General features: G+C 34.2%; 1 protein-coding gene across 2 annotated transcripts; it reads right to left on the reverse strand.

The window, feature by feature from the left end:
• Window positions 1-782: 782 nt before the first annotated feature.
• On the reverse strand, window positions 783-13,548 carry LOC106157242 (uncharacterized). 2 transcript variants are annotated; one of them, XM_013532835.2, is made up of 14 exons: window positions 13,345-13,548; window positions 9,717-9,855; window positions 9,272-9,374; window positions 8,901-8,988; window positions 8,550-8,668; window positions 8,143-8,263; window positions 7,209-7,401; window positions 6,288-6,471; window positions 5,792-5,902; window positions 4,609-4,730; window positions 4,116-4,202; window positions 2,520-3,842; window positions 2,029-2,205; window positions 783-1,823 (listed from the first exon to the last, which is right to left on the reverse strand). In XM_013532835.2, the coding sequence occupies exons 2-14, from the start codon at window positions 9,837-9,839 to the stop codon at window positions 1,722-1,724; spliced, it is 2,853 nt and encodes a 950-aa protein (XP_013388289.2). In that variant the 5' UTR covers window positions 9,840-9,855; window positions 13,345-13,548; the 3' UTR covers window positions 783-1,721. The 2 variants fall into 2 exon arrangements, with proteins under 2 accessions (XP_013388289.2, XP_086869643.1); XM_087013517.1 differs by lacking the exon at window positions 13,345-13,548 and adding an exon at window positions 10,675-10,722.
• Between the last annotated feature and the right edge of the window lie 2,359 nt (window positions 13,549-15,907).

The following is a 15,907-nucleotide window of genomic DNA, read 5'->3' on the forward strand; positions in this document are numbered from 1 at the left end:
TCACAATTTCAGCGAATAGATTATAAAAAGTTATTAAAACAATATTTAAGCCATTGATTTCATTTATACGTTGGAACAGTAAGAAAAGATCAAAGCAAATGATATGGAAAAATATTCCAAATTAAATTTCAAGTCTCTTGTACTAATGAGGGATGTAACATCAAGTTTCTGGTACTGTGACGAAAGTCGCAAGAACACGTGCAACAATTAACATTTAATTGTATGAAATGAAGAAGGAAGTAAACCAAGTGACTTGATAATTAGTATTTTCAGATACCAGAAATGCACCTTAAAGATCATGGGTTAACATAATTCACAAAGTCCGTCTTTTTTAGTACCATATTTTCCTAAAAACAATCAAGTCATAGTCAATAGTCACAATCAATTTATATGTTTACAGAGAATATTTTTGCCGTTATGACACTTCATAAGCGACAAAATGCTTATTCGCCCTCGTTCAAATTATTTTATGAGACACGCATGTAAATGTATATCTGTTGTAGGTTTGAATAAATAGTAGCTTAAGCGTATATTGATAGGTGTCTTTTGAAAAAATAGGCAGTCCTAACACTTCTACATATGTCAAGTTTAGGATTCGTGCATTCATTTGACGGAATGGAATATCAAAATGATTAAAAAATATTCTAACAGTTAAGGGGTGCTTTTATGATATGTTTTTGCTTCTTTTTTATTCATTTTTTACTTAAGAACTCTTCCTGCTATTAGTAAATTCTGGACGATTTTATCAAGAAAAGACAAATTATAACAAAGACGAGTCAGATGCAAAAGCATTCATTGTATTCTGCCTTAGCTACAGTTACACGCACATCCTGACAATGTTGTTTTATTCAGGCAAATGTGAAAATCAATAAACTCTTAATCTATAAAAATAATTAAAAAAATATTGATCGTGAGATATTCTTAATACAATTTTAGTATACTAATAGATATATTGATATACGTACTGGTACTACAAATAGGTCTCTATTCTCTGAACTGGAGATAGCATCTAATGTGTTCTGTTTTAATCAATTAGATTCACGCAAATAGAGAAAGCGCCGTTTCATTCAGGAAAAAGAGTAAGTCAATAAAATCTAAATATGTAAAAAAACTTTGACAGCAATCAATATAGTTAAATTTGAAGAAATCTATACAGATAGCTCACTTTTGAAAAATTAAGTTATATGCTCGTGTTTAAATAAAGCATGCACAAAAGAAGCAATAGGAATGAAAATAATCAATACTGATAAATCATTAACCAATTGATAACCAAATAAACACATTCAAATTTTTAAGATTAGAAAAAAAAGAAGAAAACACGTACTATAAAGAAGATAAACAATGATGAAGATAAACAAATGAACTCATTCAGTGTATTGACGGATTCGAATAAATCTAATAAAGCGACCAAATAAAATGAAATCAGTTGTATTTAACAAGACAAAAATCGCATTACTCAGTCAGTATCCCCAGGGGCCTACATGGAATACTAATGTAATTTTCCTATAATGTGACAATAATGTAAGAACAATATATGCAACCTGTAGTTGTTGTAACAGGAACTTTTTCATTTGGATTAAGCATACCCTGTATCTGTGATGCACTAGGTTCAACACATACAAACATACCCACATGTACGTGTACACGCTTGTACAAATAAGTGCACACTTATATATTCAGATCAAGTCGATAGTTTTTCTGTAATCATTTAACAAACATGCCTAGCAACTGCCCGCTTTACCAATAAGGTGTCTTCTAGAGCTTCCAAGGCTCCAAGACAGCGACGACGGACTCCACGTATTCCTGTTTCCCCAGGCCCACCCCTGATATGAAAAACGTCATAATGCAATAAACATTTTAATATTTATAACAGATTATTATTATTATTATTATTATTATTATTATTATTATTATTATTATTATCAAAAAATAAAGCATGATGAACCTGACATTAGCTAAAAGCATTTATATTAATTTAAGTCTAATTGAATCAAATGTCATATTAAAATACGCCGATTCACAACTTACCCAGGATCTCCAGCCACTAACCACGAACGATCGTATTTGATACCAAGCTTGTATGTCAATCCTCATGGGGTCATGACCGTGGTAAAACGAGAAACAAATCCCAGGATAGAGCTTCCCCTCTCCTTCAACCAGGTAATTGAGGGTGATGCCGATGTCAATTCCACCACGAACCAGTGACTGAAAATTATGTTTCACATTTATGGTTGCTATATTTAGAGTACATATCATGGCTTTGACAAAATCGTTATTGATACAACCAGAATTAACAAAATACAGCAACCAGCGATCAATTGTATACAGAACAACACACAATTGTTAATTGGTATCCCCAATATATAAATTACTTTACAAATCTACAAAGGGTACAGTTTTAATATTTGTAAATGTTTCAGTGATATATTTCTCTCTCTCTAACAGACAGTTCAGTAAATTAACTTTAATCTTTTTTCTCTTTCTCTCTTTCGCTGTGTTCGTATAACATGTATACTTACAGCCAAATTAGCTGAAGCACCACCAGAAATGCGGACACTTGCTTTAAGGGTCATCGTCAAACAGTGAGAACAAGGATTGTTTGTACGAGGACAAAACCCTGCTCTGACACTAAAGTCCAAACTTGGGGCCAAGGAAACGGTGAAGGAGATATGGCCGACATATATCCAAATCCGGTACAAGGTGATGGTTATTGGGGATGGATTGTAAACGGGAAAAGTCTTTTCAAGTGGACCGGACTGATATCTGTACACCACAGTCTTCCCGTACACATTGAGATAGATCCTTGTGCGACTGCTGCCTTGTTTAAGACGATAGGCTTCTGCGGTAGCAAGAGTAATGCGTTGGGAGAAGATTTTGAGTTTGGCTATTGCCTTGCCGTACACTTTACAGTATCCTTGTTGTACATTTTTACCAGCAAACACACCGGACTTGATGTAGACATTCGCTTTTGAAGGACCGTAACTGATGTGGGAAAGGCAGTGCTTGTTGTCCGGGTATAGAGAGTTGTCGCTTGAGAACTGCGATGAACTTAACAATTCTGAATACCGTGATCCGTAGGTGCCCCAAGAACTGCAACTTACATGGTCGACTCCTCTTTTGGCGCGTGTGGAATTCACCGCCTTTTCACCAAGATTGCCAAAAGGTACACCTTTAAGAAGAATGTATTCCTTAATGTCTGAAAATGCGCACTCATATCTTACATCTGCCATAAGAAGTGCATTGAGAAGGATTCTGTCCACCTCTGTTTGACCTGAATTGGGCCATGCCTTGTTTTTAGTATCCAATACCTTTCTGTAAGCAAGTTCGTTTTTGATGGTGGCCACGGCAGCTTCGCGTAATTCACAGCTAGACGTTGGATGAGTCAGCAAATCTACTAGCCATTGCTGAACCGACTCAACGTGGAAGTTTCTTCTCAGAGCGTGGATGCAGCCTATACTTATCTCTTCCACTTGTTCTTCCTTTTTAGCAATTGTTAATACGTCCGGTGTTAGTCTGTTGTCTCCAAAGTTACCTATAGCCTCAAGAGCGTCACTAATTTGTTCTGTGTTATTATTTTTGTCGCCTGATTGAAGATGGCGTCGAAGAAAGTCCACCAATTCTGACTGGAAAGCAGTGCTGGTAGTTTCCTTCGAGGCGAGGGAGCCGAGGGTAAGTATAACGTGACTTTGAGATGGATCGCCTTGGGAGGACAGCGCGTTCCAGAGTGTCTTGACTGTGGTAAAGATGTGGTTTGTGGGTTTGGCAATAAAGGACAACTTCTGAACTAGTTCCTGCTTTTGATCGGCAGCAAGGGGGTGACGCTGGACCAGATCTGACAGAGTCTTAAAAAAATAATTAAATTAACTTTTGACAAAGTATCACTCATGCTCATCGTTATTATAAAAATATGTTTCGTTTTTTTGTCTCCCCTTTCTAAAAAGAGTGACAAACAATCTTCTAGAGTAAAAATAATTTGACCATTTTGTGGTTGATAGTTCAGATGTTTTTAAAACACATATTGAAGATGACCAGAACCAATTGAGTATGAATGCATCTACATATCAAGTTTACAAAACTATAGCCAGCTATCGTAAGTTACTCAGTATAAACTGCACCTTTTCAACATCTTTTCCGCCAGCGGTGATGTAAAGATCCAAAATTGCTTTACATATTCCCCAATTTGTCGAACATTTGGAAACAATCTAGAAATAAACAACGGGTTGAGGTTTAGCTAAGTTAAAAGAAAAAAAGCATTAATTGATTTTTAGTTATTAATTTTACGTCAAGCAAAAACGTAACCATCAATCCCCAAAACATTAAAAAATGTTTAAATGCTGCCTTATGTACATGTATATTCAAACCTTTCAAGAAATAAAAAGGAAAGTGAAGATGCCACAAAGTATAACTATAACAATATGTTAAAATATCAAACTTTGGTCGTATATTGATGAATATTACAGCTTTGGTGTATACCCCTGTTACACAGTTTTTTTGGTCATTATGCATATTGCATTAAATGTTTGACCTGGCCTTCAAAACTATATCAAGTGATTACTAAAACTGTTAAATTCTGAAAAAAATGCTATAAAAGTTTTCTTGTATGCACACCTCTTTTGTTGCTTTCATCAGTTGCTTAACCAGAGCTGGTTTGTTGGCCGCTGCAAAAGTTGCTGTGTTGTGTGGGATCCCGAGTTCATTTTCCAGTGAAAGAATTTCGTTCACTTCCTGCACTATAAAAACAAGTACAAACATTTAGACATTGATATTTAGAACACTTAAAAGGATAATGACTATTCGTATGAGATAAATATTTCACAATAAAAACCTTGAGAACAACTCATAGAAATATAATATAGTAGTTGTAGCTATTATTCTGATATCTGCTTGAGATTGTCATTAGACCACGTGACCTCCATTGATGGCTATACTCTGTTATAATCTCTTAAGAGATGATAACAAAAAAAAAAAAAAAAAACATTTAAGAAAATAAAATAGGGACTAACTTTGAATGTAAAATGGATTCATTAACCATTGGTAAGTATAGGGAAATTGTTGTTTCATCATCATCATCATCATCATCATTTAGAGCTTATAGTGTTCCACTGTTGGACAAAGGCCTCAGCATGCTTTTTCCATTGTTTCCTATCCTGAGTTGTTGTTTACTCAAGGAGAAATCAATATTTGGCCAAAACGAAGAGTTATTATCCCTTTAAATATACGTATCTTCGGCGGAATTAAGCCTTTTCTCGTCTTTGACCCTTCAGTCAAAACATACAGTACTGGTAAAAATGGTGGTCCCATATCTACATGTATTTCCATGAACTTTTATTTACAAATGATCACCTCACAGGCGAACATTTTCATAAACAGTGCATTTTATTCCAGATATCACATCAACCATGATTAGTGGTACAAAAAAAAATAAATAAATAAATAGAATAATAATAATAATAAATAAAAAATAAAAAAATACCAAAATGACAATAAACATATTCGTATTTCATACCATTAATTCAAATTTATAACCTTGTCTCCTCAGAAACGATGTTTCACACTATATGCAAGAAGTGAGTTTAGAGGTAAATCCAGGGCTCTACATGACATAGCACTTGTTCACATTTCCTTAGGGAATGAGGCTATTCACCTGGATAGCCCATTCCCTGGTGAATGTGTCCTGTTAGACATCGGAATATTGGAGGTAACCTATTTCAATATTAAGCTGTTGATTTAAGAAAAAAAAAATGTTTCATTCTTATCCTTCTTAAAGGATATATAAAGCTTTAATACGTACACTGTGACGGATCTGTTGGATCCTTAATGAAGTTTGCCACAACTTGATTCAACCTATCCTCTTCGTCGAACATCTTCCTCAAAACAGTCCATCTTCGGTATACACCAGACACTGTAATAGTGACCAAGAAGTGCCATACCATTTATAGAATAAAACCGACCCGCTGGCGATAAACAAAAAAAAAACTGTTTCAAAATAACCAGCTCACCGAAGAGAAAAAAGAAGATATAACAGAAATAAGCAACGTATTGTGCAAGAAGTTAAGATACAATAATAGCTTTTCACACTGAACAGTATTTCCAGTTCAGGAGATCAAAACTTCATTCTTAAAAACTGTGTATCTAGTAGACTAAAAACTAAGTATGTAACAGAAACTAATCTTATCTTCATTTTGGTAATGACAAATATTTTAATAGATAAACTTTGATAAAAATAAAATTATCATTTTATCTTTTTATTGTGATAATCATTAATTACTCCAGGCTAGTACACTTACTCTTGTCATACTGCCCGACCAATGATCTTTTCTGGAATTGAGTGTTAGCTGCCGCTGCCATTCTTTGAACGCCTTCAACGGAACGCTTTACGTGCTTGCGTAAGGTAAGGTTGAAGGTCACGTCAGATGTCAATAATACCCCAAGATCAATATCACTTCCTTCCTCAGAGTTGACAGCGTCATCCTAAATGAATGCAATATTGAATAATACTTATAACCAGTATTATTTGTATTTGGTTTTTGAAATTTTCTCTGTAGTTTCCTGGAAAATGCAATGCACCGTTTGAGTTTGTTTCGAGTATGTAATTCATGGTGAATCTTCAATTTATCATATTTATTATATTTTGGGCGCTTTATAAGCTGATATCTGGTGACTTAAATTAGACACACATAAGAAGCGAAGGTAACTGTTCGGCTGTAACGGTAACGGTCTCTGCGGTTCGAAATCTTACTAGTGAGATTGTCCCTTAACAATAATCATACCAGTATAGTTAACACATTCCTACCGGTTGGGATCGTACACGTTATACCAGCCCTAGTTCTGATATTATATCGTAACAAAACAGGTACTGTGAATCTTATCTAATCAGGCACCCAGTTTATAAAACAGACATAATGATAAACTACACTATTTTTTTTTCATTAATAGAATGATAGAAACACATGAAACTGGAAGAGGAGGCATATTCCGCATGATAACGGTTACCCTAGTTGTCCTTCCCTAAATCTGCGTTTTTATAATTTTTAAACATTTAAAATTACAATATTAGAAACAGATGTAAGCAAATATGTTTTTATTGCTTGGCTAAGAAGTACAAATAAGCTAGAGAGTGATATATCGTTGTCTTCTTTCTTGCAGCGAATGAAACTATTAAAGTTTGTGGTACACTGGGATGGAGGAGACATAAAAACCATATTTACCTGTTCCTCGGGTTTGTCAAACACCTGCACGTGTCCGGAGACGCTGGTCAGGATACCTCCACTAACACGCTGGACTTCATCTGTCTCGATGTCCACTTCGTCGGTGTCAGAGTCAGTATTATTCTCTGCGTAGATGTCCTTGGAGGAAAAGTGCTTCTTAACTTCAATCTCTCCAAATTGCAGCTCCGTAGACCTAGAAAGGCAATGAACATAATGCAACATAATGCAACAGCACCGCCCATTTCGAGTAAGGAAAGTGAAAGAATGAAAAAATATAATAAATAAAATTGATAGGTAAGATAAGTCGAGAGATATCATTTAACATATACGCACCTGTACACATGTATACAATGAAGTAACTACAGTATGTAAAAAACAATGCAAACGTGATTTATGGGTGATTTAGAAAATAACAGCTATATTTCTCATAACCCATTTTTAGCACAATTTCCTGTTTAATATTTGATTTATAGATGGAATTAAAAAGAAATTTATTTTATAAATATATAAAAGTCATTATTAAAATTATTGGCAGCCATGCCTGTTTTTAGTAAAAAGAATTATTGTATTTATGGTTTAAATGAGATACGCGTAATTTGATAAATATGTTTGAATTATTTGAACCGTTTTCCTTATTTTTTTAATCCTAGGTAAAACTGCTGGAAAAAAATGTTGGAAAAACTAGTAAGCACCCATATTCAATAATAAAATAAAAGTCAAGACCCTAATGACGCTGAAGCTTTTAAATAAGTCTAGTATTTAAAAATAGTGCGACTTATGGAATTAAGGGGTTGTATTGCTCTGCTGGAAGATATCCTACTCATTGCAAATGTGTATCAGTAGTGTCAGTCTGCCTCTATCTTCCAAAAGTATTCTGATGTTGTTGTACATTCACAAAAGAAAAAAAAATGAAAAGGTAGAACCATGCGCTTACCTGTAGTGTGAGTCGTGTGTCCCCATGACGTCTGTCTCTTTGACATTTTCTTTGCCACGCACTAAATTAGTTTGAAGTGCCGATAGAATAGAACGTTTGAAATTCATGACGTCTGTATTTCCTAAAAATAAATGCGAAAGAGTTAAGCACAAAATATTTTAGAGAACAAGTTCTGAGTTTTATATGGATGACATGCCTGCTTTGTTTATTTTTAATTGAGCGGCAAATAGACGAGTATATATGTTCGTCTGATAACTGTCAGTTTTAAGCACTTGTTTGCGTATGAGGAAAGCGATTTCAAAAGGGAGAGGAACGCGCCTCACCCCTTTGGCAAGTGCTACGATTTTGATTTAAGATCGACATTATCCATAAGATATGTAGCGTGTGGAGAAAAAAAATTACTTTACCTAAATCTTTCTTGGTAAACCTAGCCTCGGCAATAGTTCCGTTCCCCAGTTGAACAAACCAGGTAGGCTGGTCATACAGGTCGTCAGCAGACAGGGGAGCCTCGGGTTGGGAGGTCGTGCTATTGAAATGGAAAAGCAAATGTGTGAAATAAGGACCCAACACCAAAAAAAAAAAAAAAAAAAAATACAAATCCATTATTGCAAATATTTGAGGTAAATGAACCTATTAAGCTCCATTAATATTTTAATTGAGCGACTGTTTAGTGTCACATGATATGTGTACACTGGACATGTGGATATAGTGCAATGGTTGGACTAAAAGTAAATTAATTAAGATAATATGGCTCTCACCCATTTTCTTTGACCACTTGAGCAAGAACATTACGCATAAACATAAGGAAGGATGAAGCGCTTTCATCTATGTAGCTCCCAAAGCCATCTGGAAATAAGCAACGAAATAACACATTATGTCAACAATTGTATAATTTTCAAAATTCACCATGTCTAATATAATGCTTCAGACACAAAATTTCACCAAATAATAGGTTAACAATATGGTTGGTTTAGTCAAATCGTCAAGTTAAAATAACAAAAGAAAACGACAATGCAGTTATTTAATTAAGTTACAATGAATGAAGCAGTGGGTTAAATATCAGATACCTCGTCTTATAAACAAAGGGTATGTAGAATAAATATAAATTCCGATAAATTTTACTAAATACCTCCAATATACTCCACATCTACATCAGCGGAGATGTGAAAAGTTTCCTCTGCCGGACCGAACAGATTGGCTTCGCTTTCATATCGGTAGTGGAGGGTTTTACCCTAAAAATGCACATAACAAAATGTTTAATTTTTAATTTTTAATCCTGATCTCCCTTTCTCTCCCGCCCTCTCTACTAACAGCTTTTTCGGAACCACAAGAATATATCAAACCAAGATGAAGGGAGGAGGTGAATAAAATATGTTCTTTTTTGTATGTATAATCAGGGAGATCCAGATAATTGGGAGGGATGACAACGATGTAGCAAACAGTACATCTTGATTCGCTGTAACTATTGAGAGGAAATGGAATAATTTATTTCACCCAAATATACGAAAGACATTGACAGTTTTTAATGAAGGCCAGAATTGATACAATGTCTACGAATCTAAGTGTATACTTACACGCAAATTGGCGTTAGGTAAGGCGGACGAATTTTTCGATACGTAGCCCTCGTCTTTGCACAAGGCAGGCCACACCAGAGCGGCAAAGAGACACAGGTCTAGAATATGCCAGTATAACTGCATTTTCTTGAAGGCGTATCTGGGAAAGTTAAACGTGCGGTGAAATGAAATACAAATTCAATAGCAACTATGGGCGTATCTGTGCTAAATTTGGAATTTTCACATTATATTTTCGACACTGAATATTGTGACTTTTTTTTGACATAGTGCAACTCCTAAACCGTGTGGAAAAAAAAACGGACACCACCCACGGTATTGCGCTTGATGAGTTCTAAAAAAAAATACAACAAGCAAGAGGTCTCCATCAAATACAGTTCCAGAATTAGAGTTTCCAGTTTCGGCATCTAATGGCTGCTTTTCCCGTGGTAATGCACCAATTGACCCCAAACCTACGAAGACGTAACACCTGTCCATAATATTATAGGTAAGTTCTGTGTAGTGAATGAAAATTGGCTAAAATAAAACAAATTGCAAAAAAAAAAAAAAAAAAAAGAATCTTTACAGATTTTTAGCCTGTTTGACCTGGTAATGAAAGTCACAGATCGAATCAAAGTGCATTTTTTATGTGAAAACTCTATAAACGACTTTGGTCAGACACATAGTTATTTATGCCATAATTCTTTCGGTTTGGGAAATATGTAGCATCTAATTAAGCACATTTTGGACAAGGGTGCATTACAACGAGCGCAGCGCCTAGACCAGTGCCCCGACAAAGTCTGGATAAAATACAATCTGTGCTATAATATCACTTTTAAAACATCCAAATGAGCATTTAAACTTAAGACGTTTTTTCTTGAAATACATTTGTGACGACGGTATTGACTTTGTCTTACTGATTACGCGAGGTAAGAACTAAGCAACTTTCATATTCCTTCATATTCTTTTGTTACTTCCTTACTACGTTAGTGCATTTTCTTCCTCTCCCTTCAACCTCCCACATCGCTCTCTTCGTTTACATTACATTCTGCGCTTAAGCACGAAGGGGTCATGTGTCAATCAACTCAAGTTACTCAACAAAAGACTCCTTATTCACTTGTGGCTGTCAATTACTAACATTACACATTTGAGGAAACGCTATAGAAATTACATTAACCCTCAAGAGACCAAGCTATTTTACTGACTGAAATGACCAAGTGGGGTCATCTATGACCCCATTGTGCTCTGTACAGGGATCCTTATTATAAAAGGCTGTTGAGGCTTTATAACACCCATACTACTCCCAGGATTTAAGACAAGTATTTTATAATGATCTAATGTAATAAGTATTTGGTAATAATACTTTTATTGCATGAAATAACCAAGTACAGATTTTAAGAAAAACCGGTATTTAGACAGTCATTGTCAGTTTCCACTTGCAGAAATATTTCTCTTTTTATTTGCCACACTAAATGAAAAAAGTACATTACAAAATTACTTTGAGTAAAAATATTTTGATTTCTGTTGAGATAGCATCCTGCTAACTTCAATAAGAATAATTAGTTGACTTGCTGAGTAGGGAATACCCTAATGCTGGTAAGGAAGTCATACTACTCAGAACACATTCAATCAACCTACATGTATGTTACTACCACAGCTGTGTATAAAACAAAATCCACACAAACAATTTGTTAATATATGTATAATATGATATCGACAGAATTATTTAGATTTCAGAAATACCCGAAAATTGTAACCGTCAACATGAGAGACCCAGTTATGAGAACAAGTTCCAACAAAGCTACTGGAATTAGATTCAGCGATGCACTATAAGTAACACTTCAAGCACAATCTTCACAAACCACTTATTTGTGCCTATGTTTTGGGCACACTGGCTGGTTGCATGAAGCACATGCATGTGACATTTTCCTGTCAGTGTTGCTTGGGCAAAACATTTGAATAAAATTTAAAAATCAATATGTAAAAACCAATGCTTCTCTTTGGGGTCATAAATGACCCCACAAGAGTTTTTAATGTATACGCCACACTAATTGGTTGATCCCTACAAAAAACTGTGAAAGTGTGTAGGATTAGTAGACTGACAAACTCATGCAAGGAAAGAAAATTCGAATAAAAAATAAAGAGATGGCACATTAAATCATATGGCTGGGGTCGTAAATGACCCCACTCGGTCACTTGAGGGTTAAATATGAATAAATATCTTTCTATTCAAAGAAGGCATAGGACTGTTAATCGTTATGACGGGGACTCTGGATAAAGCACAATACGTCTTATGATATCACGGTAAAACCGTCCAAATGAGCTTTTAAATTTAAAACATTTTTTTTCTTGAAATACATTAGAGAAAACTCTATTTCTTCATAACCATCTAGGGATTCGTACGTAGAGGCGGAACAAATTAGTATTTTTCTAAGACAAACACACAATATAGGTTATTTAGTATAACAACAAACATGTTTTTTACGTTTAACATGAGCAGCTCATATCAAAAATAAATAACGCTTAAAACATTTGTGTCAACACTTTTTGCGGATGAAATGCTGTACAGGTATAAGAGAATGCAATTGTAGGTATGTGTATCAGCTAAGTTTATAACATCCACGTTACATTCTGTTGAAACAATCATCTACATGTATACAAGGTCTTCATTTTACAAGGAACATGCTATAAATGACACCTTTTGATCTTGAAATGGTACAAATGGTTTAAGAGTGGCTCTTGTGGTAAAAACCTTCGTAAAATATGCCGTCTGACTATATTACATCGATTCATCAGATCAGACTATATTACATTAAAAGTGTGCGGCCAATGCCCGTTCCCTTCACTTTTGAAACAACGGAGCGGTAAGCAAGTAATGGTCAACTTATCAAACTGCACAGCACTTTTTTAAGCAAAACAACAACAACAACAACAACAATAATAATAAGAAGAAGAATCGCAACAAATAAATAAATAGAAAAGGAAAATATCGCGGCTTCACTATTGCCTAATTCTGGCAGGTGATTTCAGCTACTAATAAGAGTAGGGTCTATAAAAATTATTATAAAGATTAAATATATAATACAAGCGTTCAACCCCTTTTCAACCCATAGGACGTCTTCATGGATTGAAAAAAAAAATGTTAACATACAATCACCTAGGCTACATGACGTCAGTGATGTGTTAAAAAGGAAACTTAAACGACAGAAGGCAAAGATGGATCGCTGAACAAAAAATTTAATAAGAATATTAGACAGTTTAAAAACAGCCTGAATTTGAACAAATGTTTCCTAAATGAATATTAATTTTTGTTACGTAATGTTGAAAACGTTTACATCATGCACGCTTTTGTGACATCGCGTCACCGACGTCACGATCCTAAAAGTTTGTTATTACCATTTTTTTTTCAAACCCCTTAAGAAGGCAAAGGTGCCGAAAGCTTGAATTAGATTTTACATCTTTATACAGTAGTAGATATTCATAGATGCATCATTATATTTATTTATTTATTTATTTAAAATCTATACGGTGATTAGATTTGAATCTTTTATTAAAGGCAAACAATTAAAGCAAAAGTGCAGCTAAGAAACGTAAATACATGGATTAATAAAATGTAGATATACAGAATAATCAATACAAACATTTCACTTACCAGCTGCAAAAGAACACTTCTTACATGTACTTCCGAAGTCTCTCTGATTAAAACTCTCCTGCACGTTTTTATATATTTGCATGTGCATCGGAAATAAGTATACATAACATCATTGTGTTTTCTTCGAATTTAATTTATTCAAGTTCAGCTTAATTTATTTGATATTCCCTTCTATGGCTAAACTCACTGCAGCTGGATCGTGCAAACATGGATAGATGTGTTTTTATTCGTGGAAGGTACACAACTGCACATTGTTATCACGTGGACCCTGGAAAAAAACACAATCAGTGTTGTGTTATCATTGTGAAAACATCCCAATAAGCTTTTAAACTTGAAATGTTTTTCTTCATTGAAGTCCATTAGACAATACTCTTTTTCTTCATAACAGTCTAGGGATACGTACGTGGAGGTAAAACTAATCATTTTAATATTTTTCTAAGACAAACCAACACTACAGGTTATTTAGTTGATAATACAGATGTTTTTCTTTCGTTTGCCATGAGTAGTTCATATTCAAAACTACACAACGGTTGAAATGTTTGCGCCAACGCTTAAATGCGGAACAAGTATTTTTTTTACGCATGCATTTAACCTGCATAGCACAAAAAATGTCATTTGATGCCTGTTTTCTTCACAAGTGGGTTTGCCCGTTTTTGATTATTTAATTAATTATAAACACCCTGATTAAAATCTTAAGAGAAGAATTGTAGCGACTAAGTGATATTTGATGTGAAAAGAATGAAACCATACATTATTTATCAGGCTTAATACCTGGGTAATCTTCTCCTATAAAATGTCGTTTGGTAGTTCTCTATGACTTTCAAAGGTGTAGGACCAATACCTATAAGTGTTACAAAAAACGGTCAGTTTAAACCTGTATATCAAAATGCAAAAGAGCAATTCAAAAATAATAATCATAAACCAGTTTTACTTTTGTTTTCTGTCAGGCTTTTTCATTTCATAAAAGCAATAAAAGCAATAAAATGTATAAATTAATATACAATTAATTTCCACAGAACCATAAAAATTACATATTTGTAGCCAATTCATTTACAGGTGTACCATGAAAATCTGACTCCCCTAAAATGTGACTCCCCAGTCAGATTTTCATTATGAAAATCTGACTCCCCAGTCAGATTTTCATAATGAAAATCTGACTCCCCCATGAAATTTTGACTCCCCCCAAAAAAAACATTCATTAATCTCATTTTATTTGAGTAAATGACTATGATTTTGTAGTATGCATAATGGATGATACATTGGCACCTTTTTTATAGTTTGCAGGTGAAAATCTTCATAAAAAAAAGAAAAATTAAAAATGTGCACATAATGAAAATGTGGTTCCCCTATGAAAATTTGACTCCCCCTCCACAAAACTTCATAAATCTTATTTTATTTTGAGTATATGACTGTGATCCTGTAGCATGTAAAATGGTTGATACATTGGCACATTTTTTGTAGTTTGCAGTGAGAATTTTAATGAACAAATAAGAAAATTAGAAATGTGCACATAATGAAAATCTGACTCCCCCATGAAAATTTGACTCCCCCTCCACAAAACTTCATAAATCTTATTTTATTTTGAGTATATGACTGTGATCTTGTATTATGTAAAATGGTTGATACATTTGCACATTTTTTGTAGTTTGCAGTGAAAATTTTAATGAAAAAATGAGAAAATTAAAAATGTGCACATAATGAAAATCTGACTCCCCCAGTGGTATGGTGACTGAATATAAAATAGGTCCTTTTCTCCATGGGAGTCCAAATCTCGTGGGTGTAAAAATAAAGATTTTCATGATTTCTTTTTCATGCTTTCACTATTTTATCATCAAACCTTTAAATATTTCCAATATATTTTTCATAAAGTATCCTAAAAGAAAAGGTGTTGAAATGATCATCAAATATTAAATAACTTTTTCATAGGGGAGACAATAGGCGATTAAGTGGACATTTTTAATTTTCTTATTTTTTCATGAAAATTTTCACCTGCAAATTACAAAAAAGCGCCAATGTATCCTCCATTTCACATACTACAAGATCACAGTCACATCCTCAAAATAAAATAAGATTTATGAAGTTTTGTGGAAGGGTAGTCAAATTTTCATGGGGGAGTCAGATTTTCATTATGTGCACATTTTTAATTTTCTCATTTTTTCCATTACAGGATTAAGCGATCTTACTTTCATGTAGGTCCACCATATTTAGGTTGTGACCTAGGTAGCACTCGGCTCTTCTCATGATGAATGGTCCCTAACACCACGTTTCTGGTACTGTAACGAAAGTCTCGCAAGAACACGTGCATCAATTAACAATTAACATTTTATTGTATGAAATAAAGAAGGAAATAAACCAAGTGACTTGATACAGAGTTATAATCGCATCAGTATTTATAAAGTTTTCCTCAAATTAATAAGCATTTTCAAATACCAGAAATGCACCTTAAAGATCATGGGTAAACATGATGTACAAACTCCGTCTTTATTTAGTATTTCAAACAAAATGCGTTCCAAACGTTCAACAACAGAGGACTTTAAACAAAATCAAGAAAGGTATGTCAACA

Source organism: Lingula anatina, chromosome 5, assembly GCF_051362555.1.
Source record: "Lingula anatina isolate TDL-2025a chromosome 5, LinAna3.0, whole genome shotgun sequence".
In the NCBI taxonomy this organism is placed as follows: Eukaryota; Metazoa; Brachiopoda; class Lingulata; order Lingulida; family Lingulidae; genus Lingula; species Lingula anatina.